We start from the raw sequence: 22,973 nt of genomic DNA, 5'->3' as shown, positions 1-22,973 counted from the left end.
AAAACTCATCAGATGAAGATTTTGAAAAACTTTGTGTTTTTCATTTGTCCATTAATTAAATTCTCTCTCAAGTCCATTCATTCATGACCATTTTCCTAATGAATGGCACTAATGATGCTTTTGTTCCTCTCACCACCTAAAAGTTGACATTTAAACACGCTGAATATTTTGCCTACCGTGTTGTGTTCGTCAAATGTCAGCTGCGGCAGAAAGTGTGAAAAGCTTTCGGTGGCTCAAGGCCAAACTGAATGACAGAAATACATTATTCATTCACTGTCACAGAAACTCCTCATGTTCATATTTCATCCTTAAAACTACATTAAATGAATGCAGACAGAAACATGATTTAAATAACCCTGTTTATTGAGCGACATTTAACAAAACAGATCTAATATATATATGCGATACACATATACGATTATCCTAATACACTAACAGTTAAAGTGGACAGGAATTGGAAATGATTATTTTGATCATTACATTATATACATAAACATTATGTACAATATTAGAAATTCACATGAACATGAATACATACAATTAGAAGAAAATTATAAAATGTGTGTAGTTTTGCAAAGACAAGAGCAGAAACACTGTGTGAAATATATATTTAAGGTCACAATAGCATATTTTTCAGTGCCAAGTAGACTTAAAATACACTTACATGAGACTGGATGTGGTTTATTAAAATACCAAGAGCATCACTGGTTCCAGTCTGCTAAGCCTCAGTAATGTCAGGGAGGTAAGGTGCCTGCACTGAACCCAAAGGATACAAAAGGACAACACGCACCCCAGTCGCAGCCTGTTCACCCTGCTGCTGTCTGGCAAGAGGTACAGAAGTATCCGCTGCTGTACCACCAGACTGAAGAACAGCTTCTTCCCCTGGACTGTGAAAGCACTTAACTCATCTTCAGCAAAAATAGATTGTTTAATATTTATTTTAATGACTTCTCGCTTCAACTAATCTACTGATATTTTTTGTATATAATGTTTTTTTGAAAAGCAAAAAAGGAACTACAACTTAATCTCCCTATACAACCCTGAAAATGCTAAATAAATCTACCTTGTTCAGGGTCAGCTGCTTTATAAATCTAATCAAGGCTCATAGGGTAACCACAGGGGATCACAAACAGCCGAATGAATTCAGACAAACCCAAAAATCGTTCAACCTTTTTTTGTAATAAAGAAAGCCAAGGCTGGCATCATAAACTGAATCAAAAGCATGTCTCTCCTTGAGAAGAGTCCCTCTCAGACACCAGCTAAACTAACCGGGCCTTTCTTTCGTGAAGCATTACTGGTGTGTGGTCAGGTTTTAGAGTGAGTTCTCACCGACGGCTGTGGAGGCTCCAAATGTTAAGGTTTTCATGTCCATTATGATAAATAAAAATCAATAATACAACACAAAGCTTGGTGCAAAAGACTAGGCCTGCTTGTGATTGGGTGTAGTGGAGCACAATAACTCATTAGTGCTGAAATTTCCACATATTTCATTTAGAATATAAATCATTACCCATCTAATACTTTTAATCAAAGCAGACTAGTGTTTAAATTGCATACATTCATTCAAAGAGACAGGCTGCAGTGTATTTTCGCTGTGCAGACTCTGGCTGTAACTGGATTCATATTAAATTTGGAGTGTGGAAAATACCAAGCATCATTTCTGAAGCAGAGATTTTTATCCAGTTGAGCGGAAGAAAACACCAGTGGATTCATTTTTTGTGTCTATTCATCTGAAACGGCAGTTTAAGCATAGTTGTCCTGAGGACCGATGTTATTTACAACAGCGTCTGCCGCAGTGGAGGAGGTGTGAAGGCGCTGCGCTCTGTGTGACACTGTCATGATGCTTGACCTTTGGCCCCCATCCTTTCCTTTTCCTTTCCTCCAGGACAGGAAGTGCTGACACACACAGGACAGGAACTTGTCGTGCAATGAGGCGTAAATAAAAGGGTTGTAGCAGGCGGAGCTCATGGCGAACAGGTGACTCGACACCTGGATGATGTTCACGTAATTCTTCCCTAAAATGGAGAAGTCTGTGTCCAGGTCACGGATCAGATTCACCACCTGTAAAATTAAACTGTGTTATTCAAAGCCTTCATCCAAGGAAAAGTTTGAAAAATTTGACAATTAATTCAACACATCTTCATAGGACAGAGTTGTTTGTTTGTCAGTGACTGCTATAACGATATATATGACCGTTGGACAGTAGCAGTGACAGGTGTAACAGTCAAAACTGTTGCATTATGGTAAGGTTTAGGCATCAAAATTACTTGGTTAGAATTAGGAAAAGATTATGGCTTGGGTTAACATACGTAAAGGTAAGTGAAATTGTATTACATACAAGATGTAAGTTAAGTATGTTATGTAAGTAACTTATGTGCGTAACTTAAAATAAGTCAACAATAATTTTTGGTTTCACATGGGACATTGTAATTAATACAATTAATTAATGATTAATACAATACAAATTGCCTCATATAATAACTTTAAGAATGAATTTATTCATGTTTTCAGATATATTTGTCAGATCATAAATCTCTCTTTCTCGCTCATCTGTACCTGTAAGGGGAGCCAGGAGAAGGCGAAACAGAGGACAGACACCAACAGCAGGTAGAAGGTCTTTCTCCTCCGTCTGCCCCATGCAGCTCTTGCAGATCTCAACTCTGGACACGCCGTCAAGTCCGACGTGGTTCTCTGCCGAAGCTGATAGGATATAGCACAGTAGGAAATGGAGACAGCAGCCAGTGGGACAAAGTAGGAGAAGAAGAGAACAAAACAGGAGTAGATGAGGCGGCCTCGCTCCTGGCCATCCCAGAACTCCTCACACACGGCCATCTGCAGCCCTGCAGCCCGCAGGTCCAGGTAGACAGTGTGTAGTGCTGTAGGTGTGGATAAAGCCAGAGAGGACAGCCAGATCAGGATCACCAGACCCCAGCAGAACTGACACCCTGCTCTTTTGCGGATGGGATAAGCCACAACCACGTAACGATCCACTGCGATGGCCATGAGGGACAGGACCGCTGCGAAGACAGCTGCAGACTGCATGACCGTGACAAAATGGCACATGTAAGGGCCAAACACCCATCCACGCTGGTCAAAAGCATAGGACGCAGTCAAAGGCACGCAGAAGATGCACATGACCAGGTCGACCAGCGCCAGGTTGCTGATGAGGAAGTTGGTGGTGTTATGTCTTTTCTTGTTGTGCCAGATGAGGAAGAGCAGGAGGAGGTTTCCGGAGCAGGCGACCAGGACCACGGCCGAGTAGAGGGGGATGAAGACGAGCTTCAGGTTGGACAGGAGGTCCAGGCCGGAAAAGGAGGGGGCTGAGAACGGGGAGGTCAGGAAGAGGGGGTGGGAGGAGTTGCAACAGGAGGAGAAGGTGGATGAACAGTTGGACATGGATGGAGGAGAAGAAGAAGCTGGAGTAGAAGAATTCAGCCCAGACTGGTTCAATGACTTCTTCCAGTCCATATCTGCAGAAACATGATGATGTAGTATGATGTAGATTAGTTAGCTAGTTCGCTAGCATTTTGTCTTGACAGGCTCCAAATTTTTTGATTGGTTCCCTTGTTTAAAATTGTGTGCCTCCTGTCTGCCAATCAAATCAATGCACATTGCTCTAGGATCTGCCATGCCTGCAACCAGCTGCCCACGTCGAGGTGGGTGTCATCAGACAAGAATGACTGTCAATGCTGGAAATTCAACAGGGTAATAATATGTCTTTTTAGTTTCGTCTCTCTCCCTTTCACTCCTCTCGCCTTATATCTCACTTTTTCTCTCCAGATCTTTCTCATCTCATTCTTTGCTATGTGTTTTGGCATCTCTTAGCTCTCTCCATATACAGCAGAACACCTTAAGAGTCAAACCGATTGTCCATGATTGTCATTCAGGACATATGCTCAAACATATGGACCCAATTCTCGGTCAATGATTCGCTTATCTCCAAGCAATAAGACATACTTATCACTGAGCATCAGGCAATCAGGTGTGAGAGCGTGAAAATTGGTATGAATGCTCATTGATTCCACATTTTGCACAGAGGCTTATAAAAGCTTCTGTCTCTTGTGCCTGTGACTTAAAGGGCTCGTTAAGGAAAACCACATAACAGCACTGAAAAGAATGAGAGCGCTTCTATCTAAATCCGCAAGATAAGACGAGAATGAAAAAATCTGTCTTCTAAATGAATGTGTTTCGGGCTGGATGGCATTTTTGATTTCATTCATTAAAAAGCAACAAATCTACCTGAAAAACAAACAATCACTATCTAAAAAATTTATCCTGTCACATTTGCCAAATTCCAAACTGTTGTAAAAGGAATGGGAAAGCTTCATTATTACATTTGTAAATGAAAAACCTTAAGTGCCCTATTGCAAAGCATGAAAATGTGCTTATTAATGACATATTTAAACTAAGAAAGACCTACAGACCACCGCATTTATCATTATGTTCACTAAATTGTCAGAATTTCCCAAGAAGTACTGCTCAAATTGTGCCTTTCTCATGCTGAATCAGCTTATTGCCTCATTGATTGAACAGTGATGAATTAAGTTGCACATAATTCAACTGTCTGCTTTTTTAAAAGATTCTGTTAACCCCTTAATATGCAACATCATTTTGTTAACAGATCATTTTCATCTCTTAGAAATAACTGCACATGAATTTGACAGTTATCAGAGTGCATACATTTTCAAAAAAAAGTAAAAATCAAAAGAAAGAATACCTCTGAGAGACGTCAGTCTGACATTTTTCATTTGACTTGAGCGATCCAGCACCTGTTTTTGTCCTCTGTCTGCAGGGAGTCCCACTGTTGTGCAGCCGTACCTCAGCCCGCTCTGCTTCAGAATAAAGAGATGTGCTCTTTCACTGTCTCTCACACAGCATACACTAAGTGTTCATGTGAGTGAGTCACCTCCAGTATGGTGAAATGGTAAAAGATTGTCATCTCAGTCTCACTCATCACACCCAATGAACAATCATTATAGACTCCTATAATATACCTCTTGGGATCTATAATGTGTCTCCAGTGATAAATTGTGAATTTATAATGACTTTGTCCTGTTTTATGGTAATTTAATCCAACATGGATCACTGTAATCTTCCCTTTGGGACTTTTAAAGTGTCTGTGGTTTTATGTAAATTTATAGCGATCCTGGCACATTTTATGATATAAGTTATAATGTTTTATTTTATAGACCAATTACATGTCATTCATGTTGACCTAAATGTTCTGACTGACTAAGTGTAATAGAAGGAAAATTATTAGGTTGAATAATCTCTGCCCACACCTTCCGTGAATCAGCTTTAATACTGGATGTCAAATTTCCAGCTGTGCAGTTCCTCGCATTAAGGTCACTTTCTAGAAAAACACACTCGGACACAAGCATCAGGGAACAGAGCAAAAATTGAACAAATAAGGGACAAATCATTATCTTTCTCCAGCAGTACACATTAAATATTCATCAAACTAAAACTAATTTAAAAAGCATATTGGTGCCAGAGGTACTAAAGGACTAGTGTGACTGTGTGATTCATGCGAAGTATCTGCAAAGGGTCATGCAGAACGAACTCATTAACATAGGACTGCTTGAAGGAACAGACGGCTGATTGTGAAGATAATGAAGATGTCCTTATCCTAGACGACATGGAAAATATTAGGGATTTGTAAAAGGACATGTACATTATCATTACATTTACATTATATATCACATATAGATATACACATATGCACATATGTTTCTGTCATCTATTGTGTAAATATACGTTTCATATTTTACCATCCGACCAGTGTTTGCTGGGGTGTAAGCTAGCTTTAGCCTAAGTCTGTTCACTGTAACATTATATCATGTACGCAGCTGTTAAGTAAGTAAATTTACATGTGAAATCTGCCAGCGTTGCATAGAGAAAGAAAAAATATATATATATACATATATTACTTCTATCACATATATGACTTGATCATGTCTGGCAGAAAATCACACAAAACGTTTTCAGCCATCCGGTCTTCATCAGTGTGTGCCACTGCGCAGTGTGACCGTGGAAAGCTTGACAGGCATAGCAACAGTAACTAAGGAGGGCGGGCTTAGCGAAGTGTGAATTTAGCCCTGACATTGACAAAATCATTCCACTGACAGACAGACATGTAAGCACCTGTCAAAGTAGTCAAAACAGCCTCTGTGGAGATTCACACTACAGTAGGTGTCTCCAGGGCCACATTTTGCCATGATGATAGACACACACACACACGCAGAAACTCACAAGGTGAAAGTGGCACAGCCCACCCTGTTGCGTCTCTAAATATAAATGCAGCGATTTTCAAACCACAGGCTAAAATCTCAAGGCACACCTGCATTCATAGCCATGCATAAAAACCTCTGTAACCAACCTAAGCAACAGAGGCAACAAATACTAACCAGTCAGCTAACCACTGGGGTGGACAGCAACCTCACATGTCCATCTGCTTCACAGACACGTGGATCAAGTGGCCACCTGGTGATGCCTCTGGCGTGAGCGAGGGCAGTCCTTCCTGTTCAGAGGTGATGGCAAACAGGTCTTTGAAAAGTCTTGGGCTTCTGTAGAAGAGTCAGAAAGTGTAACCACTGCTGATCTCTGCCAACACAAAAACCTTTTCGATCTCTTTGATGCTTTATTTTCCTTTGTAATTTCTCTTCGCATAGGGACACAAGACATGATACAACAACAACAAGAGCAACAGTAATCACATGAAGGAGAGGGGCACAGTGTGTATTAAATTTGAGTGCACAAACATCACATAGGTGGATAAGTGGACAGGATAGCAGGGAGATCTTACGTTGATAGAAACATGTTTAATGGGTATGTGAGCACTGACAAACTGGAGAGGAAGTATCTGGGTTCTTAGGAGCTTAGGAAGGATCTTCTAGACCCTTTAGTGTTGACGCGAAACAAACAAACTGAAGGAAAGCACAAAATCACCTCAGAGCACTAAGCCACATAACTTAAGGCAAAAATGTAATCTTGCTGTGAGGTTGCTGTGTGCAGGTTAAAGTGGTGTTAATGTCGCTCAAAGATCCAACCTCTTTTCAAAATTCATTAATATAACTTTCTGGCAGAGATGCACAACTCTCAACAACACCAACAACAGCGACATGGAGAAGGCGCCACAGTACATCCTTTTAAATTGGAGTGCACACGTCACATAGGAGGATAAGCAGACAGGATAGATGCTGTCGGCAGGGAGACCTTATGGTGGTAGAAACATGTGAAATGGACATGTGAGCCCTGATAAATAGAGAAGTATCTGGGTTCTTGTGAGCTTGGAAAGGCTCTTATAGACCCTTTAGTGTTGACATCATGATTACATCAAAGGAAAAGCTGGATGCAAACATTAAATCACCTCAGAATAGTAAGACACATGAGCTAGTGCTGTGTTACTGTGTGCCAGAAGCAAAGTAGTAATGGCTGATGTTTGTTTTTTTTTAAACTGACCAAAACCATTTTGGTCAGTCTTTCCACTGTTACAACAATCATCAACTCTGGTTTGGTTGAAATTAATCCTTAACTCAGAGTTAGATGGAGAGTAAATGACTGTTTTCTTCAGCGGATCAGTCCTTACCTCATTTACAGTATTTTTTCTAAAGCACAGATATAATTTGAGCTTTTTGAAATTCAGTGAATATAAATTAATAGATAAATAGATTAAACATTAATTGGAGTTATTTTAAGTTTATACTATAATATATTATAAGTCAAAGTTAACTGAGAAATCTGTAATATATTTACTGTAATGAATCATAAAATGATCATAATGTGTCATCTGAGATCAAAGAAACATGTTGAAATATTTGCTTCTCTGACATCAACATTACATTAGTAGCTACGGTGTGCTTCGAAATTTCTATTCCAGGCCAGACAGCTGTTTTAATTCACATTAATTAGGGTTCAAATTAATGCTGAATGTTCGGCAAATGAGTAAGTGTCTGGTTATGAGTGGTAAGAAATCATAAATGGTCTTTTAGAGGGCGTAGATGTTTATAACGGTTAAATTGAGCGATATGTTAATGAAGTCTGACAGGCACTGAGACAGACAGCCACTTAGATTGACTCCAGAGTGTATTTACAGAGCAGTGGGCTTTTGTTTTCAGGGTAACAGGCTTAAATTTTCATTGACAGACAACTGACGGTATAAAAACAGCTGATCGACTGCTTTCCCTGCAGCTTGCCTCGGGGAAACAGCTAATTAGTGTTTAGGGTTTCAGTCTATTTAACACACAGTCTATGGCTGGACTGCAGCTCTCATTTTGTCTAGAACTGCTATATATTGTTCCATTAAATATTATTTCTTTTTTTTTTTTTAAGGGATGATGTTCAGGGTTAAATAGTTACTAGGTTGCTGAAGCTCAATTTCTCAGGGCACATCACAGCTGGCTTTCTTTATTAACACCTTACAGTCCAGAGATGGAAATTACATTTAATCAATGACGGGTGCCAATCACATTCTAATTATCTGCTATTCTGGGCTTCACACTATTATTTGCCCTCTCAGTCCAACCTGTTAGCCCAAAGCACGGCTCTGTGACACCTGGAGAGTCGCTAACTTTGCTCGCTGAAATACTAATAATTGTAATAAGCATTTCACTTGAAAGAAAAATGAGAACAATCCCTGTTTTAATTGCGTGCATTCAACTGGTTTCACATTTTCAGTCCCCTGGCTCCTACAGCAGATAGACTGCAGCTAATCAAGGAGTTCCCAAAGGTTTTCATGTCAAGGACTCCGACTAAAACTGAAATTGATTCACGTTAGAGAATTAAACCATGATTGCCATTATTCAAATGAACACTAGTTTAATTTTTCTGATTCTCCCAGGTTGAATCGATTTCATTCACTCTCAGCGGCTAATTTCTTAGATAAATCTGGGTAAAACTTACGCAGCAGCCCTGCAATAAATGTTAACTTTGTGAAGGTTATAATGTTCAGTCTTTGTTGAATGTAAAGGATGACCAGGACACATAGCACTTCGATATTGTTTCTCAAGCTTTTGGCAGTAAAATTAATGTTTTTTTCTGTATTGTGCCTTTTACCAGACCCTCCTGAAAGAAGATGAATTCTTCAAAGACATTTCAAATCACTGAACCCCAGTCTGACAGATGCAGACTCCAACACCATGAGCTGTGAAAGAAACTCTTTGCAAACCCTCTCCATTCAAGAGCGCTCCAACATTTCTTTTTAGCGTTACATTCAGAGATGAGCCGAAACCATTACGGTGTCTTTCTGTTTTCAGTTTCAAACGATGGTGTTGAAAAAGCCTTCAGTCCAGTGGACACTTACTGTTGAACTTTGTCTCCATTCCTGCTGTCAGTTGTGTACTGGCAACTACTGATTAACAGAAATGTCAACTAGAAGAAAAAGGATATATATAAAAAAAATGTTGATAGAAATGTATTACATTCCTTCTGAATGTAGAAATATATTGAAAAAGAGATGGACTTTATTCAGGAGTGATAAGCTGAGATTTTCTCATTGGTTTTTAAAGTCAACACATCATGAGAGTTTGTTGTTAATTATATGTTTATGCCTGTAGGCTGGTGACAGTATTTGAGATTAGCTGCGGACAAACTGTAGATCCAGTGATCATGCACACACACACACACACACACACACACACACTCACTCATGCATGCACACATGGTCCACACCAGGCATAAGGATAAGGCATAACAAACAAATGGAGATGGTGGCAGTGTTCAATATAGCACAATATATAATTACTAATTTCTATATTTATATGTCAGTCATTCCAATAATATACATAATAAGGTAAAGGAAGGTGAAAAGCCAAGCTGGCTATACTTACAGTAAATATACATACTTGCGACCCAAATCCTAAAACGGTCCTCACTTTGCATGTCCTCATTCCTAAAGTCTAAACTTCAAATAGGTCCTCACAAAGATGGTACAATAGCACAAACACACACACACACATACTCACTTCAGCGTCTGAGAATATTGTAAGTTTTAATTGCATGTCAGCTGTTCCTCAGCTCTCTAGCTAAATATAACCGTGCCCTTGTTTCTGCTAATGAGCAGAAAGACGAACAGAAACCATTGTAGTTATTTTTATTGAAACATGGGTAAAACTTCATGTAAAATCAACATGGCAAAAATAAAGATGTTACAGAATATGTTACAATATTTCCAGGAATATATTCCTACTCTAGACGTCACAGTTTTTAAAAACAGAAAAATAGTGTATCTGCGAGATAAATGTATTGCGTATGTCTTCAAAGTCTCATTTACAACATGATACTGCATGTGGTCCTTCATTAGCGTTTGCATTTGTACAGAGAGTAGAGAGCCATTCTTGTAACTGACACAGTAGGAGTCACAACACAGACTGGATGCAAATTCTGCTGCTACAGGACAAACGAGTCTAATTTCAAACTCTTTATCATATATTTTCATGGTGTGATTAAGTTGAAGGGATGAATAGCGAGGACAAAACATGTGACTGAATAAGTACTCACAAACACTCAGTTGCTGGGGATACAGAGGATGATGACAGGCTGTAATTGCCTCTTTGACCGTCGTTCACAAAAGCTTTGGCCAAAACACTGTCGTGACATAACGCAGCTCAAAATGAGCGTGTGGGTAACAGGTCAGCCCGACTGAATGCACGCCAAATTAGTTCTCTTTTCAGTGTTACTATTTTAAACGCGCTCATTTCTCCGGGCTGGGGGTGTCATCTTCCTCCGGGTTGCGTCTCTCTTCCTCTGTCTCCTCGTCGTTTTGTGTTTGGTTTGGTTCCGCTGCTTCTTTACTCTGAGACGGCCTCAGGAGATATTCCAGCTCCTCTGCACTGATGGCCACCTTCTCAGGAATCAACCACCTCTTGAAGTGTTCAAGAGCACTGAGGAAACAGTCAAAAGATTTTAAGATGAAAACACGTCTATTTCCGTTGTCTAGAAAAACAAATTACATAAACTCTTGTAAATTTACAGCACACTAGAGGAGCAGATGGAGTCGTTCCTGCAACAAAAGTCTGAAAATCAGGGTGTAACTTTAAAGAATGTCACTACCAAACACCTATTTTCTGCATTTAGGCAATTTTTTTGGGTTGATATTAAAGGAAACATAGTTTTTATATGTGAACAACTGTTCAAAACTGTGTGTGTGTGTGTGTGTGTGTGTGTGTGTGTGTGTGTGTGTGTGTGTGTGTGTGTGTGTGTGTGTGTAAAACAGCGTAATTCATCCCTGCCATCATACCTCTCATCCATGTCACCGCCTTGGAAGAGCTCTGAAGTCTGGGCGTCGTGCAGAAATCTATCCCAGCATTCTTTCTTAGCTTGAGACAAGGAGCGCAACATGTCCCTGGAGGTCACATCGCTGGACTGGCCCTTTAGTTTCTTCAGGCGGTTCTCTGCACCAAAATGTCGGGGAAAAAATGTATTTTACCTCCTAAATCAAGAAGTTTACATTTTTGAGTGGAGGTGGAAGTTTAGCTTTGACTAAACATACAATACAGGATGCAGGCCACTGTGAGTCCATCAAAAAATTTAACATGTGTCTCAATACATCATGGTTTACTGCCCAAATGTTTCTGGATATTTTGCCATCATTAAGGTAGCATGAGGTGTTGTTTCCTCTCTCTTCATATAGAACACATCAATAAATCAGTCAGTTATTCTGGGGTTAAAAGATTATTTTCATTATTGATGAATCTGAAGATTGTGCTCTCAATTAATGGAACAATCATTGAGTCTAAAATGTCAGAAAATTGTAGGGAAAAAGTTAGTTTTTTTGTTTTGTTTTGTAACTCCAAGGTGATGAATTAAATTGCTGGTTTTCCCCAAAACACCACTGCAAAATATTCAGTTTACTACTAAATGAGACAGCAAATAGCAAAATTAGGAGGCTGGAACAAGGGTGTTTCTGGCATTTTCGTTTGAAAAATTACATAAACAACTGATTATGCAAAAGTACCTACAAGACAAAACACAAGATCTGGGTGCCTTACCACCTCTGCTAAACAATTTCATCAATAGCTTTTTCTACATCTTAAAAAAAAAACTATTCTGGAAAGATAATTGTTTTATTTGTATTTTGGGTGATTTAGAAAAGGGAACATGAAAGGATGAATTGATGCACTACGTCTGTGGAAACCTGAAACAACTTCAGATACAACTTTGATGATGGCAGGATAGCTGAAAACATTTGGGAAATGAAGCACGGCACACTGGAGAAGAACTGTGCCACATGTTTTCACTTTGATGGACTTTGACACACTATCAACCGTACAAGGATGCAAAATTAACTTTTTTTGTCCACTGGCCAAATAGCTTGTGAATGTTCAGATTTTACCAGCCATGCAGTTGATTACCATTGTTTTGTTTGTTTGTTTTCTTGGCTGGTTCAATCCAATCCAACTTTATTTGTAAAGCACTTTCATGAATAAAATCTAGCAGCCAACATTTGGCTGGTGATAATATTGTTCCCTGATCCCTTCAATCTCCCAGACAACTTGACTGAGAAGGATGTATGATGGATGCTGTAATCAGGTGGATGGAGGACAACGTGAGCTGAATGCGGCATGTGTAGCAGACCTAAACTGTACCTAAACTGGCAATGTAGATCTCAGAGTCCTCCATGGGCTCCCACTTGGCGCTGGAAGAACTGGTATTTGTCCCATTTGACTGTCCATTGACCTCCTGCACTCCGACTTGCAATGCTGGCTGGAATGAGTCTTTGAACTCCGTGTTGTTCTCTGCAGCTCCTTCGTCTCCAGTCTCCGGCAGGCTGGAGCAGATTTCGGACCACAGCTCCCCGCTGGACCGGACCTCTTGACCCTCGAAGTCGTCAACCATCCTGGTGTACTGAGTCAGAACAGATGTCAACATCAGTTTTCAACACCAGTTAGCATAAACACGGTGTTGTTTGCGACCAGATTGTCTCAGCAATAGAAAACAGATGGATAAAAGATGTGGATTAAAGAGAAATGATGCCGTTTCCCAATTACGAAGGGCCAATCAAAGCTTTATTTACATTAAAATACCTAAGCTAATTGGTTTCTGACCTATTGTATTTACTCTTGTCATGCATTTAAAATATTCTTCAAACGGGTTGTCATCACGATAAATTCCAACTTTCTCTTACCTGTGTGAAAATCTCAGTAAATTGGCCGTTAATTCCTTAAATGTATGAATTCAAAGATTAAAGATTAGCTTCGCTAGCTAACCGTGTCCATGATCCACAATGTTGGCCGTAACTGAAAGAGAACCCTTGACTTGCGAAACTCTCGCGCGATTTGTACGCGTTGTTTCGTCGCTGGACACTTTGTAAAACTAATTACATTTTTTAAAAATGTGACATCGCTGTGGTTAAAATCTGTGTAGGTTCATGGACAGAAAACACGTGGTCAGGATTAGTGAAAGATCAAGGCTTGGGCTTAAATGATCATTCTGTCTAAATCTTTCACGAGTCTGGGGTTCCCTTTAAGAGATGACCAACATTATTGAATGCGCGATAACCCACTTCCTTATTTAGGGTGATATGATTGGATATTATAACCGCCCATCAAACAGCTTCGAGATGTGATTGGATCTCGACAGCGTCCCGTTGGAGAGACCGCATCTAATTGGCCAGGCGTTGTGGTTCGCTCAAAAGGGATCCAGGAAGTTTGTCTCAGCTGGAGGACGGAGTAACAGTGGCGAACTACCAAGGTAAACAAGCTCTACTGACCTCCGTTGAATTATTTTATTCGTCGGGTTTGACTATTTGAAGAGCTCTCATTAACATTAACAACTGTTATAAGATATTATGTGGTTATAAGGCACTGTACGGATCGCTTACTAACAGTCAAGTTTAGTTGAATGTGTGATTAATTTGCTGTGCCACGTTCAGTTCAGTCTGCTTGTAAGGGTTGAGAAAACTACTCCAAATTCACCAAACTGCCGCCTTCATTGCCACACGGATGATACAACCTGGTCATTAAATGTATGTTACAGTTATATGTGTGTCATGTACTCAGGTGTGAAGCGCTGCTCATCATGTCACTGCAGGGAGATCCAGTGTAGGAGATGCTAGCAGCGTTGCGCCTGGCAGTAGTGGCAGTCCCTATGGGTGTGCTGCTGTCCCGGACCATGGCGTGGATGTCCAGCGGCAAAACACATCCAGAGCTCATCAGCAGGCTCAGAGGTAATAACGGACTTTGACATGTCAAGGTCTTTCATTCAAAACCTCAAGGTCCACAAAGCAGAGATATGCTGAGTGTGTCAGCCAGTGATTTTATACCTATTTAAAATACACTAGGGTGATACTATTTCTTGTAGTGTGCATATCTGATAGGCAAGTAGAGGTATTCATTATTAAATTTACTCAGGAACATGGAGGATGATTTTACCCAGAATTAATTCTCATAGATAGATAGATAGATAGATAGATAGATAGATAGAAAAAAACATAGTATACTCTATAGGCAATAAGATATATATATCCACAGAATACACACTACAAAGAATATTATTTAAATTTAATGAACTCTCTAAAAAAAAACAACAACATTTTATTAAAATTTGAAAACAAAAATTATTTAAAAAAATAATATGTCATCTTTTTGTTCATCCATTTGTTTATTTGAGCTGTTTGCAAATGAGGCATTTACAAAGTTTAGCTGCAGCTTTTAAGACGAGGAACACACTACATGTAAGCTACATCATGACGTTACAATGACCAAAATCCCTCACAACTATCAACAGTTAAATATATTGATGTTACTCTGCTTTCATTCTCATTTTTATCTTCTAAAAAGCCTGCATTGATTATATTTCCCCTCACATTATTAGGTAAAGGTAAACACAAATCAAGAGGGAAACTGAATTCAAAATTGCAGAGTTCATCCTGCACTCATTTCACTCATTTGTTCTCTCCTGCAGATCATGGGGTGATCCGCAGTGACCAAGTGTTTGAGGCCATGCTGGCGACAGACAGAGGACTCTACTCTACAGACTATCCTTATGCAGACTCTCCTCAGTCCATAGGTAATCATTCCAGTCACTCCTTGCAGACACATACACACACTTGCCTATCAGTATGGTAAATTGGAGTGAATACATGGTGTTGTAGAGTTAAATCTGTTTCATGAGCAAAGGCGTGTGCTGTGACTTTGTCGTGACATTTTCTTATTACAGGCTACAGGGCGACCATCAGTGCACCACACATGGTGAGCAACAAACTGAACTGTTTTGTGATGTGAGCAGATTTCTTAAGATGAACTATAATTCCCTTATGTATACTTACGCTTGTTTAACAGCATGCTCATGCTTTGGAGCTGCTTAGTGACAAACTAACGGAAGGGGCGTCGGCACTGGATGTGGGTTCAGGAAGTGGATATCTCACCGCCTGCTTTGCGAGGATGGTAAGTTTAGTAACATTTTTTTTTATAATGCCCATGTCTATAATGCATTATAAACAAACATATAATGTGTTATACAGTATGTATAGCAATGTATAATTATAGTTACATGCACTAATAATATGTTTTGTGTGTTGTTCTAGCATAATTTCTTTTTTTTCGCTTTTCTTCAAGCAAACTATGATCCCTTATGATGACCTCAGAAAATTTACTTAACTGTAATTGCGCAATGACCACTTAGAGTAACTTACAATCGCATTATAATGCATTATAACAGTGATTATAATGCATCATAAAATGTATGTAATGTATTACAACTGTGAGACTTATAATACACTATGATTTTTGCTGAAAATGTCAGTGAACGACCAGCAGTTATTAAGTATCATGATACTTATCTTATAAGTCAACAGAAAATGCTTTATAATATTTTATCATTATTGTAATAAATCATCAATATTTGTCAGTGCCTGCATGTTTCATACCATACACGTTACTCACTTGATATATTTCACCCAGGTAGGCATAAAATACAGTATATGACTGAGTGCAGTGGCTGTATGTTTCTGTTGTCTGTAGACTGGACCGAGTGGTCGAGTGGTTGGCATCGAACACATCGATGAACTGGTTCAAAGGTCAATAAAAAATGTGCAAGCTGATGACCCAGAACTGCTGACGTCTGGACGCATCAAACTCGTAGGTGAGTCAGGAGTCGTTCCTCTTTCATATTTAGATGTTGAAACTGCACAGCTAGAAAATACTATAAAATCATACCAACGTCTGTCCACATCTGTCCACAGTGGGAGATGGAAGGCTCGGCTGGCCAGAGGGAGCGCCATATGATGCCATTCATGTTGGAGCAGCTGCCCCTACTGTTCCTAAACCTGTAAGAACACTTAACTATGGCTTTTACTCTTGTGAAAATAGAACAGAAGAAGAGAAATTGTGCACAAGAGTAAAGGTTAAAATACATTTCAGTCTTAAAAGTATTTAAAAAGCAGTGAATTTAAAATTCTCAAAACAGGGCTGTAAAAGTCTTGAATTTCATTTACAGGTCTTGATTTTTTTTTTCTTGTCATTTTGTAGGATTTTAGAAATAATGACCCTAACATCATAAATAACTGTCAGTTGTATAAAATGGTTGAGCCCTGGAGCTAAATTATTAAAGACCATAGTATTAAAACGTTATTGGTTCTATGTGTACATTTTTATCTACAGTAGTAAAGTGAATCTTAGACAATTTCCTCAAGTGCTGTAAGCTGTGAGGGAACTTTGACATGCAGAAAACAGAAGTGTCTCCACTCTGACTGACTGAGCTGAATCTGCCTCCTGGACTCACCTCATGTGAATTTTCTGTGTTCTGCCCTCTGTTTTATTAAAGCTCTTGGAGCAGCTGAAGCCTGGCGGGCGGTTGGTTCTCCCAGTGGGCCCCGATGGTGGCAGTCAAGTGCTAGAACAGTACGATCGTCAGAGTGATGGGACCTTCCTCAAGAAAGCTTTGATGGGAGTGGTTTATGTCCCCCTGACTGACAAGAGACGCCAGTGGCCTGGGTAATGCACAAATCATTATTTTTCTCAACAAAATTAATGAAAGAAAGCCTATTTCTGCCGATATAATGGAAAAAAAATACATCTTGTAAGTCATTAAAATGACACTTTCACAAAATGACTGTTTTGAGGAAGTTATTCATTATTCCGAGTCATTGTTTTAAGAAAGCTTCTCATTATTTTGCAATACAAAGTCATTGTTTTGAGAGTTTTTCATTCTTTTGCAAGACTAAATCACTATTCTAGTCACCGAGTCATTTTGAGAAAGATTCTCATTATCTCGTGATACAAATTATTCTTTTGGGATACTAACTCTTTCCCATCACACTGGCAGAAATGGGTTTCTATAAAACAAAAACTTGTCTGTACAGACACAAACCTGCAAATTATTTTTTAACTTTATGTCAATCAGGTGTCTCTGTAATTTCATGCAGTCATGAGTCACAGCCACCTACATCCTGAAGCTTGTCCCTGCTGATTTCCATGCTATCCGTCTCTCCCCAGAGGTGAGCTCTGACTGCAGTGTGGTTGCCCCTGCAGGAGGTGGCGTTGGTGTTGCATCTCTGGAGCCCCATAGCACTCCTCGTGGTTTCACTGAGCCCCAGACTTAACAGCCACCTGCCCCGCTGGGTCGTCACCTAGCAACATACAAGGAAGATCCCGCTCTGTTTGTCCGTCCAGATTGTCTTCCGAGAGTGCTGAGACAGTGAATGAGTGACCGCTGCTGGACTGATGACTTCACCCCCAGAATCCTTGCAGTCAGTTTAAGTGATTCACAGCATTATTCATGGATAAGTTAGTGAAGTTCAGCAATGAGAAAAACGCAATTACAGCTTGAGGAGCTGCAGTATGTGTTCTTGTGAATGCTTGTGGGAATTTCAGATGAATGGGGAGTGTGTGACGCGTGTAATCTAATGGTAATGCTTTGGTAATGAAGTACAAGCCAAGGAATTTAAATGGAAATTCAGCACATTAACAGATTAATATATATTTTGGGGAAAGAACTTCTTACTGGCTTCACATGCTGTATGTGTAGAATATGTCTTATTACTGTAGAGAAAAGGAGGCATCGTGCCAAAAATTGATCAACTGAGGCACTTAATTTTTTTTTAAACTGTACAAATATTGATTTATGTGTACACTTTATTAATAAAACTTACTAATGGATACTATTTTTCTACTGATTATTAATACATCATAGTCCAGGAGAGCTATAGAAAGGACAAAAAGGGAATCTTCATGATAAATGAAAGACTGACACATGAAATTTTACCATTTTCTATAGTTAATCAAAAGCAAGAAAATGTGATCAGCACCTGCAAAGGGGGTAATATCCTTATTACTTCAATGGATGTATGTACTGTATTATATTTCTAAAATAAAATTAAACATAAACCTTTCCTTTTCACATAAAAAACAAATTATGATTAAGACTTAAGAATCATATAATTTTAGGGGAAAACTAGTCATGTTTTAAGAATAGAAAAATGTATATAAGTGTAGAGAAATAATAAGAAGTTGTAAAAATATGTACATTATACTACAGTATCTAACAAAAATAATACAACAATTTCAGATTCATTAATAGGACTGGGTGTTAGAATCCTTGAATATTCAGCACTACTCCCACCTGAGCGGTGTTTTTGGAGGTGACCACTGTATGAAGCTACCAGTACAACACATCATCAGTTGTGGACCTCGAGGTTATCGGGTGTTTCAGCCTTTTATCACAAGACGCCCTCAGTCAGGGCAGGACCAACCCAGGTTGATCACAATAATGATAATATAACAAAGATGCACAGAGTCAGACCAATATATCTTCTGGCCAATATTATCAGCCTGGTATCAGCGTAGCACAGCTATATCGGTATGTTGTCTCATTTATATATTTTCACAGAACATAATATGGTCAACAACAAATAAGAGGTATGTGAAAAATATTTGACTCATTCTACAATATGTAACAGCAATATATATAGAAAAAACAAGTAAAAGATGAAAAAAACATGCAAACAAATGTTCACACTGTAATCTATAACAGTGTAAATAAAAATACTTACTCTAGAAATATTATTACGGCATATTTTCTAATACCTACTACAAATTGCTGTCACCCACATGATGCAGCATGACGTGAAACATTATGAACAGTTGGTGGCGATAATGCCCCGGTAAAGAGGTGATTTAAGAAGAAGAAACAGCAAGGTATAGCAGTTTTAACTACATGTGAGGCTGATTGGACTACAGTTATACGTCATTACTGTGCGCCTGTGAAGACGAGAAGGACCTCTCTTGCTACAAGGTGATGCACGTGAGTGTGTCTGTTACAGCATTGATACCATGTAATTTATCGTCTTTCCTCGCGGGTCAAGTTAATAGACACGTAATCAATCAGATAAAACGTCACATTAGTTTACGTTATAACGTTTATCCTCCTCTGAATCGTCTTTTTCTGTCTCCACGGTGTCAACAGAGCAGCTCCGCCATGGAGGAGCAGGCAGCGGCGGAGGTAAACAGTCTGCCGTCAGAGGAGAAATCAAACGCGAAAGAGGCAACACACGCCGGTAAACGTAAAAGCGACGAGCCGGACCAAGCCGAGACAAGTGGCCGAGGGAAGAGACGGAGAGGAGCGGGGGGGAAGAAGCTCCGTCCGGGCGAGAGATACATCCCCCCTCCGCAGAAGAGGAACCCGGGGGTCAGCTTCAGCCAGGAGCACTTCATTGAGACCTCCTACTACTTTGAAGGAGGTCTGCGCAAAGTGCATCCGTACTACTTTGACTTTAAAACTTACTGCAAAGGTCGGTGGATCGGGAAGACTCTGCTGGAGGTGTTCAAGAGTGAGTTCAGAGCGGAGTCCATAGAGTACTACCAGAGGGCTGCCAAAGAGGGACGGATCAGGCTGAACGACACACCTGTGGAGGACCTGTCTGTGGTGCTTAGGGTCAGTCTCACCTGGACATAACTGTATGACTTAATGTTTTAGACACTCTGGGTCTCTAGCTAGAGATACCTCCTGCAGGCTCTCCAGAGCCAGGGCAGATTGTCAGCCCCACCAGACCCTATCCCAAAACCTATAATCAACCTCCAGCATCATGCTCCAGTGGACTGTCCAAAGCCAGTCACTGGTTTTGCAGCCCTGAGACAGCCTCTGGCAAGCCCACTGAAGCATGCTGGTTCTGGGATTTGCTGTGGCTGAGAGCTGGTGGGTTGAGATTGCTGGAGACTGTCTTAGAGCTGGAGAGACAGTTTTAGGGGCTTTGCGTTAGGCACCACTGCAGCATGATGCTTGGGGTTGGTTATAGGCTTTGGGATTGGCTCAGCATGGGTCTGAGAGCTGGCCCTGATTCTGGAGAGCCTGCTAGAGGTATCTCATAAATTCAGAAAAACAGAGCAGTTTTTTTGCTATTCCATGAAAACCTTTCAAACAATTCTGAGATAACAATCTTGTTGATTCAGAAAAACAGGACTTTTTTTTTTTTCCTTGAATTGAATGCTTGATGCGTCTGAACTAATCAGTTAAAACACAGAAGGCTCTCTGACAGCAAGGTAAAGCAGTTAAAATATTGTGTACACTTACTGTAAGGTTGATTTTGTTGTTGTTTTGTAGGTGGCTACAATACAGTATGTTTTGATGCTGCCCCTGTAGACAGCAGTACATTGTTTAGCTTCCTGCACAGGTAGTCCTGCAGTCCTGTAGAAAATACTCTGACTGGTTCCAGATGGTATCAGTCTTGATAAATTACCGCAGGGGGTGTAAAGTTACTATATATTTCACATTATGGCAAAAGTTGAAATCTTCCCTGACTCTCCACAGAATAATGACCTAATGAAGAACACGGTGCACCGCCATGAGCCCCCTGTAGTCGGCAGACCCCTGGAGGTTCTGGTGGATGACGGTGAGGTTCTTGTGGTCGACAAGCCTGCCTCGATCCCAGTCCACCCCTGCGGCCGTTTCCGCCACAACACAGTGATTTTCATCCTGGGAAAAGAACGAGGTATCTCTGAGCTTCACACAGTTCACAGGCTGGACAGACTCACCTCAGGAGTGCTGCTATTTGCCAGGACGCTGGAGACCTCAAAGAAACTGGACCAGCTGGTGCGAGATAGACAGGTATGTTTATGGCAGAGTGGATTGAAGCTGTCACTTAGTTAAATGGATAGTTTGCATTATTTGGAGTGGGGTTGTATGAAGTATTAGCAGTAGGTGGTGCTTGGCATGGCTCTTAAGCATACTTTTTTCCCATAATGCGTCAGAAGTGCATTTGCCATAGGATATGCTCATAAATATCCTGTGTTTTTCTAACAGCTTGAAAAGGAGTATGTGTGCCGAGTAGAGGGAGAGTTTCCAGAGGGCGAGCTGATCTGCGAGGAGCCCATCCTGGTCGTTTCCTTTAAAATCGGTCTCTGCCGAGTCGACCCGAAGGGAAAGGAGTGCAAAACTGTCTTCCAGAGGCTCAGCTCTAACGGAAAAAACAGCGTGGTCCGTTGTCTGCCCCTGACTGGACGCACACACCAGATCAGAGTCCACCTCCAGTACCTGGGCTTCCCCATCCTCAATGACCCCATCTATGGGTCCTCAGCCTGGGGTCCTGACAGGGGGAAGGGGGGCCTCGTGGGAAAGAGTAACGAGGAGCTGCTGCAGGCCCTGGTAGAGGAACATCGCTCTCAGGAAAGTCTCCACCTGCTGGATATTCCAGATGCTGGGATTGGGATTGAGCAAGAGGCAGAGAAATGCAAGACATCTGAGAAAGCAGATAAATTAGGTGTCACGTCTGAACCGAACACAAGTGGGGAAATCCATCAGACACACACTGACACACAGCTGCCAACAATCTGTAGCTCAAACAGTGAGACGGTGAGTCAGGGCTGCAAAGATATAAACACTGACAATACCTCACTGAAATCTGCATCCAAATCAAACGGAGATCAGACAGAAGAAACTGACTCGACTGACAAAACTCCCCCAGGGACCAGAGACCACCTGTGCAGTGAGTGTAAGCTGGTGCGACCAGATCCTACAGAGAAGGAACTCATCATGTATCTCCATGCATTACGCTACAAAGGACCTGACTTTGAATATTGCACGCGTTTACCCGACTGGGCCAAAGAGGAGTGGGTGGAGGCTGATTAGAGCCGACCTGAGGGGTGTACTACGAAGTGAGATTAATCAGTTAGTGAGGTATGTTGAGCCTAGAGCCAGAGTTTTCAGTGTCCTGAAGGTGGCACTCTTTGAACCTAGAGAGATCACCAGGGTAAATTAATTCAGAGTTTTGGTTCAAAGCAACTCTCTTTAATGAACTATGACAATATTCTTTGAGTGATACGGATTCTCAGCTAAGGGACCTCCTATCTAAACCTTTCTTTCTTTCTTTATGCTAGTAATGTCACAGAACAAAGCCATGTGACATGTATGCATGTGACCGCAGCACCACAAACTGTATGCATCACCACAAGAACCTAAGTGCATTCAATTGGCGATGCAGAAAGCCATTTTTCCTGTTTGCGTCAGGTCATATCAACACCACACAGCATGTCATTCATACACTTAAAGAATAATGAAGCAACTATAGTCTACTTTGAATGATGTTTTTAAGCTTGATCCTGATTTGCTGCCAAGTCAGCTCAGAACACTGATTAGAAAAGTGATTGATCCATTTGTATTCATCACAAAGAATATTCAATCAGTAAAATTCATTTTAATTTGCCCCAAAACTAAAGTGATTATCACCTTTCCCCGACTATGGGACAGTGTCAGACCTGAATGCATGTCTTGAGTATCATGTTATAACATGTTGTATGAAATTTAAAGTTTAAGAGCTCTACAAATGTGCAGTTGTCAGTTAAATATAAACTGAAGGCATGAAGCATGTATTAAGTCAAATAGTAATTTTCTGCCAACATTTCTCTGTTGCCTTATTTGCAGCAGCAGTGTTACTTTTTGCCTTAACATTTTTCATAGCTCTGTTGCTCCAAAGTAGGGAGCAATAAAGAAAACACAGAAACGGAACAAGAAGGTTTCTAACCACCGCTGTGATACCCATTATC

General features: G+C 40.4%; 4 protein-coding genes across 7 annotated transcripts; 2 read left to right on the top strand and 2 right to left on the bottom strand.

Annotated features, from left to right (window-relative positions):
* Nucleotides 1-354: 354 nt before the first annotated feature.
* prlh2r (prolactin releasing hormone 2 receptor) lies at nt 355-3,475 on the bottom strand. Its single transcript, XM_084742561.1, has 2 exons — nt 2,557-3,475; nt 355-2,061 (listed from the first exon to the last, which is right to left on the bottom strand). The coding sequence occupies exons 1-2, from the start codon at nt 3,466-3,468 to the stop codon at nt 1,744-1,746; spliced, it is 1,230 nt and encodes a 409-aa protein (XP_084598687.1). The 5' UTR covers nt 3,469-3,475; the 3' UTR covers nt 355-1,743.
* A 6,598-nt stretch (nt 3,476-10,073) lies between these two features.
* ccdc32 (coiled-coil domain containing 32) lies at nt 10,074-13,338 on the bottom strand. Of its 2 annotated transcripts, XM_084742655.1 has the most exons (4): nt 13,124-13,338; nt 12,585-12,843; nt 11,237-11,390; nt 10,074-10,880 (listed from the first exon to the last, which is right to left on the bottom strand). In XM_084742655.1, the coding sequence occupies exons 2-4, from the start codon at nt 12,832-12,834 to the stop codon at nt 10,691-10,693; spliced, it is 594 nt and encodes a 197-aa protein (XP_084598781.1). In that variant the 5' UTR covers nt 12,835-12,843; nt 13,124-13,338; the 3' UTR covers nt 10,074-10,690. The 2 variants fall into 2 exon arrangements, with proteins under 2 accessions (XP_084598781.1, XP_084598780.1); XM_084742654.1 differs by lacking the exon at nt 13,124-13,338 and having other exon boundaries at nt 12,585-12,882.
* Nucleotides 13,339-13,544: 206 nt separating this feature from the next.
* Nucleotides 13,545-18,097, top strand: pcmtl (l-isoaspartyl protein carboxyl methyltransferase, like). Of its 3 annotated transcripts, none has more exons than XM_084742652.1 (9): nt 13,545-13,689; nt 14,029-14,164; nt 14,902-15,006; nt 15,157-15,188; nt 15,279-15,383; nt 15,960-16,080; nt 16,181-16,266; nt 16,762-16,931; nt 17,469-18,097. In XM_084742652.1, the coding sequence occupies exons 2-9, from the start codon at nt 14,047-14,049 to the stop codon at nt 17,503-17,505; spliced, it is 774 nt and encodes a 257-aa protein (XP_084598778.1). In that variant the 5' UTR covers nt 13,545-13,689; nt 14,029-14,046; the 3' UTR covers nt 17,506-18,097. The 3 variants fall into 3 exon arrangements, with proteins under 3 accessions (XP_084598778.1, XP_084598777.1, XP_084598779.1); XM_084742651.1 differs by having other exon boundaries at nt 13,547-13,689; nt 13,998-14,164; XM_084742653.1 differs by having other exon boundaries at nt 13,547-13,689; nt 13,998-14,164; nt 17,433-18,097.
* Nucleotides 18,098-19,206: 1,109 nt separating this feature from the next.
* rpusd2 (RNA pseudouridine synthase domain containing 2) lies at nt 19,207-22,865 on the top strand. Its single transcript, XM_084742419.1, has 3 exons — nt 19,207-19,869; nt 20,743-21,039; nt 21,235-22,865. Exons 1-3 carry the CDS (start codon nt 19,234-19,236, stop codon nt 22,057-22,059), a joined length of 1,758 nt encoding a protein of 585 aa, XP_084598545.1. The 5' UTR covers nt 19,207-19,233; the 3' UTR covers nt 22,060-22,865.
* The last annotated feature ends 108 nt before the right edge of the window (nt 22,866-22,973 follow it).

This window comes from Lutjanus erythropterus, chromosome 18 (genome assembly GCF_056507025.1).
Source record: "Lutjanus erythropterus isolate fLutEry1 chromosome 18, fLutEry1.hap2, whole genome shotgun sequence".
NCBI lineage: Eukaryota > Metazoa > Chordata > Actinopteri > Lutjaniformes > Lutjanidae > Lutjanus > Lutjanus erythropterus.
This window is presented reverse-complemented; position numbering and strand designations above follow the sequence as displayed.

Excerpts from the sequence above, each read along its gene's own strand:
- prlh2r (XM_084742561.1), bottom strand. The coding sequence starts at position 3,468 with ATGGACTGGAAGAAGTCATTGAACCAGTCTGGGCTGAATTCTTCTACT. Across the intron at positions 2,062-2,556 it reads TCTCCTGGCTCCCCTTACAG|GTGGTGAATCTGATCCGTGA; the intron begins GTACAGATGAGC and ends TTAATTTTACAG.
- ccdc32 (XM_084742654.1), bottom strand. The coding sequence starts at position 12,867 with ATGTTGACATCTGTTCTGACTCAGTACACCAGGATGGTTGACGACTTC. Across the intron at positions 11,391-12,584 it reads GATCTACATTGCCAGTTTAG|AGAACCGCCTGAAGAAACTA; the intron begins GTACAGTTTAGG and ends ATTTTGGTGCAG. Across the intron at positions 10,881-11,236 it reads GGCGGTGACATGGATGAGAG|TGCTCTTGAACACTTCAAGA; the intron begins GTATGATGGCAG and ends CTGTTTCCTCAG.
- pcmtl (XM_084742652.1), top strand. The coding sequence starts at position 14,047 with ATGCTAGCAGCGTTGCGCCTGGCAGTAGTGGCAGTCCCTATGGGTGTG. Across the intron at positions 15,384-15,959 it reads CCGCCTGCTTTGCGAGGATG|ACTGGACCGAGTGGTCGAGT; the intron begins GTAAGTTTAGTA and ends TGTTGTCTGTAG. Across the intron at positions 16,081-16,180 it reads TGGACGCATCAAACTCGTAG|TGGGAGATGGAAGGCTCGGC; the intron begins GTGAGTCAGGAG and ends ATCTGTCCACAG.
- rpusd2 (XM_084742419.1), top strand. The coding sequence starts at position 19,234 with ATGCACGTGAGTGTGTCTGTTACAGCATTGATACCATGTAATTTATCG. Across the intron at positions 19,870-20,742 it reads ACCTGTCTGTGGTGCTTAGG|AATAATGACCTAATGAAGAA; the intron begins GTCAGTCTCACC and ends GACTCTCCACAG. Across the intron at positions 21,040-21,234 it reads AGCTGGTGCGAGATAGACAG|CTTGAAAAGGAGTATGTGTG; the intron begins GTATGTTTATGG and ends TTTTTCTAACAG.